Below are 2,117 nucleotides of genomic sequence, written 5' to 3'. Positions count from 1 at the left end.
GATTCCACGCTCAGCGACTCCAAGGTCGACGAGAAGCTCGAGGCTCGGTTGACAAGGAGAAACTCAAGTCTGAGATCGACAAGACTGTCCAATGGCTAGATGAGAACCAGACTGCTACTAAGGAGGAGTATGAGTCTCAACAGAAGGAACTTGAAGCGTACGTATAACTTGAGAGTGTTTTTTTCCCCCTCGTTTTTCAATCCTTTCCGCCACCCCCTTTGGAGCAAAGCAACGGTATAACTAACTGGGTGACCCAAATGAGATAGTGTTGCCAACCCGATCATGATGAAATTCTACGGCGCCGGCGGCGAGGGTGCCCCAGGCGGATTCCCCGGTGCTGGTGGGCCCGGCGGCTTCCCCGGTGGACCCGGAGCTGGACATGCTAGTGGTGGCGGCGACGACGGCCCAACCGTCGAGGAGGTCGACTAAAATTTCCAATGTTGCCTCTCCCTTGGCAATTGTCTGTTAGGAAGATGCATCGTCCTTTCTTGCTCTTCTTGATCTTCTTGATCTTCTTGATACTGTTCCTCTTCTACTTCTTTCTTCCTGTGCGTTTCAACGAGTCATGTTTTTCATAGTGGTCTCTTTTCTAACGGGGTTTGTTCTTTTTTTTTTTTTTTTAAATGTGTCTATCCTCTTCTGCTTCCTAATTAATGTCCAGCACGGTTTCTGGTTTTCCTCTAGTTTCTTTACCCAAAAAATTCCAATTCTCTAGCTATTTTGTTTATTTTATCGTGCGCTGTCTACTATGCTTGTTGTTGTTGTTGTTCTTCTTCTTCTTCTTCTTTTCCCCTCTTGTCACCAGCTGGAAAACAAAACATGAAGCAGAAAAAGAAGAAAAGAAAATTAAAGAAAAAAAATATAATTTACTCCGTAAATTCAGCATCCGCAATAAAAGAACCAAAACGATTGCAACCGCAACAGCAGCAGCAGAATCCATTTGCGAGAGAGATTGTAGGAAACCCTATACCTATATATTATATATATACCAGATTGAGGTTGTTACATATATATGTTTGCTGTAACCTCCTATACCGCACCCGTGTCACAGCGTAAGCGTAAGTGTCGGGTAAAGTCGGGGCAAGTCGGGGCGCGAGAGGGACTCACCGATGATAAGTAAAGAATGCTAATATTGTATGACTGACTGACTTGCTAACTGTTGGCATTATGTTATCCCATCTACTTGTCATCAATCAATCGTCCCCATATTCTTCCTTTTTCCCCCTCTTCCCGATGCGTCGCACAATGTATGTATGTATGTTATCTTTTCTGTCTATCTGGAAGTGGTTCTCCACTCTCCACTCCCCCCCAACTGTCCAATGGCCAGGTTCCGTTTTATATTCGCGGGCTGTGAGCCGCCGTTATCGGACAATCTGAAGAGTAATAATAATAATAACAGCTATCCCCCCGTGCCACTACGGCAAGCCACCTGCAGCGAAGGGGGAGCTGTTCCCCCAAGATAAGGCTCCCCCCTCCCTGGGGGAATTTCCTCCCTTCCTCCTGGTTCCACGGGTCCGAGTGGGTCCGTTGACGTTTCCGGGCCCAAGCTCCGGGGGCTGGCCCGCGCCAACGCCGGCTGCTGATTGGCCGGCGGGGTGTCCTTATCTCTGCGCCAAACAAACTGGAAAAGCTTCACTGGCATCTGATAACTGGGGGGATGGAAATGGAAATGGAAATGGAAAAAGGGGGGGGGGGAAATGAGGAGGACGAGTGACGGGGGAAGGAATGCAAATACAGTGACGATGGTGGTGGAGGTAATGGTACTGTACATACATACTATACTGGACATACAGACTATCCTATACTATACAGGACAGTGTACCGGAGCAGCGTTCCACTGTATGTATACATACATCCCTCCTTTGTTGCCACCTCCTCGGCTGAATGATCGTCTTCGTCTGTCTTCCTCTGGCCAAAATTTCCTCCCTCACTCCTCTCACTCCTCTATTCCATCCCATTCCCCCAATTCACACTGCCATTTCTCTCTACTCCCCCATACTCCTCCCCTCACGCTGCTGGTGCACATACCCAATTTCCCACTTTCTCACGTCCCACATTCCCACTTTTACAATTTACTTTACTACAATTCTAGAGCTTACAATTGGAGGGCAGGGTGC

The 2,117-nt window shown here is 47.9% G+C and overlaps 2 protein-coding genes across 2 annotated transcripts in view; both read left to right on the top strand.

The window, feature by feature from the left end:
- HCAG_01398 (heat shock 70 kDa protein 7) overlaps window positions 1-429 on the top strand; it is a gene marked incomplete at both ends in the record, with an annotated part of 1,785 nt that extends 1,356 nt beyond the window's left edge. The window contains 2 exons of the mRNA XM_001544301.1: window positions 100-157; window positions 267-429. Coding sequence (XP_001544351.1) covers window positions 100-157; window positions 267-429 — 221 coding nt within the window. The remainder of the gene's footprint in view (window positions 1-99; window positions 158-266) is intronic.
- Window positions 430-1,245: 816 nt separating this feature from the next.
- Window positions 1,246-2,117, top strand: part of HCAG_01397 (ferredoxin-dependent glutamate synthase 1) — a gene marked incomplete at both ends in the record, with an annotated part of 6,013 nt that continues 5,141 nt past the window's right edge. The window contains 3 exons of the mRNA XM_001544300.1: window positions 1,246-1,255; window positions 1,400-1,518; window positions 1,813-1,839. Of these exons, the coding sequence (XP_001544350.1) occupies window positions 1,246-1,255; window positions 1,400-1,518; window positions 1,813-1,839 (156 nt within the window). The remainder of the gene's footprint in view (window positions 1,256-1,399; window positions 1,519-1,812; window positions 1,840-2,117) is intronic.

This window comes from Histoplasma capsulatum, genomic scaffold (assembly GCF_000149585.1).
Source record: "Histoplasma capsulatum NAm1 scaffold_1 genomic scaffold, whole genome shotgun sequence".
Classification (NCBI taxonomy): domain Eukaryota; kingdom Fungi; phylum Ascomycota; class Eurotiomycetes; order Onygenales; family Ajellomycetaceae; genus Histoplasma; species Histoplasma mississippiense.
The sequence above is the reverse complement of the archived record's forward strand: the minus strand, read 5'-3'. Positions and strand labels throughout refer to the sequence as shown.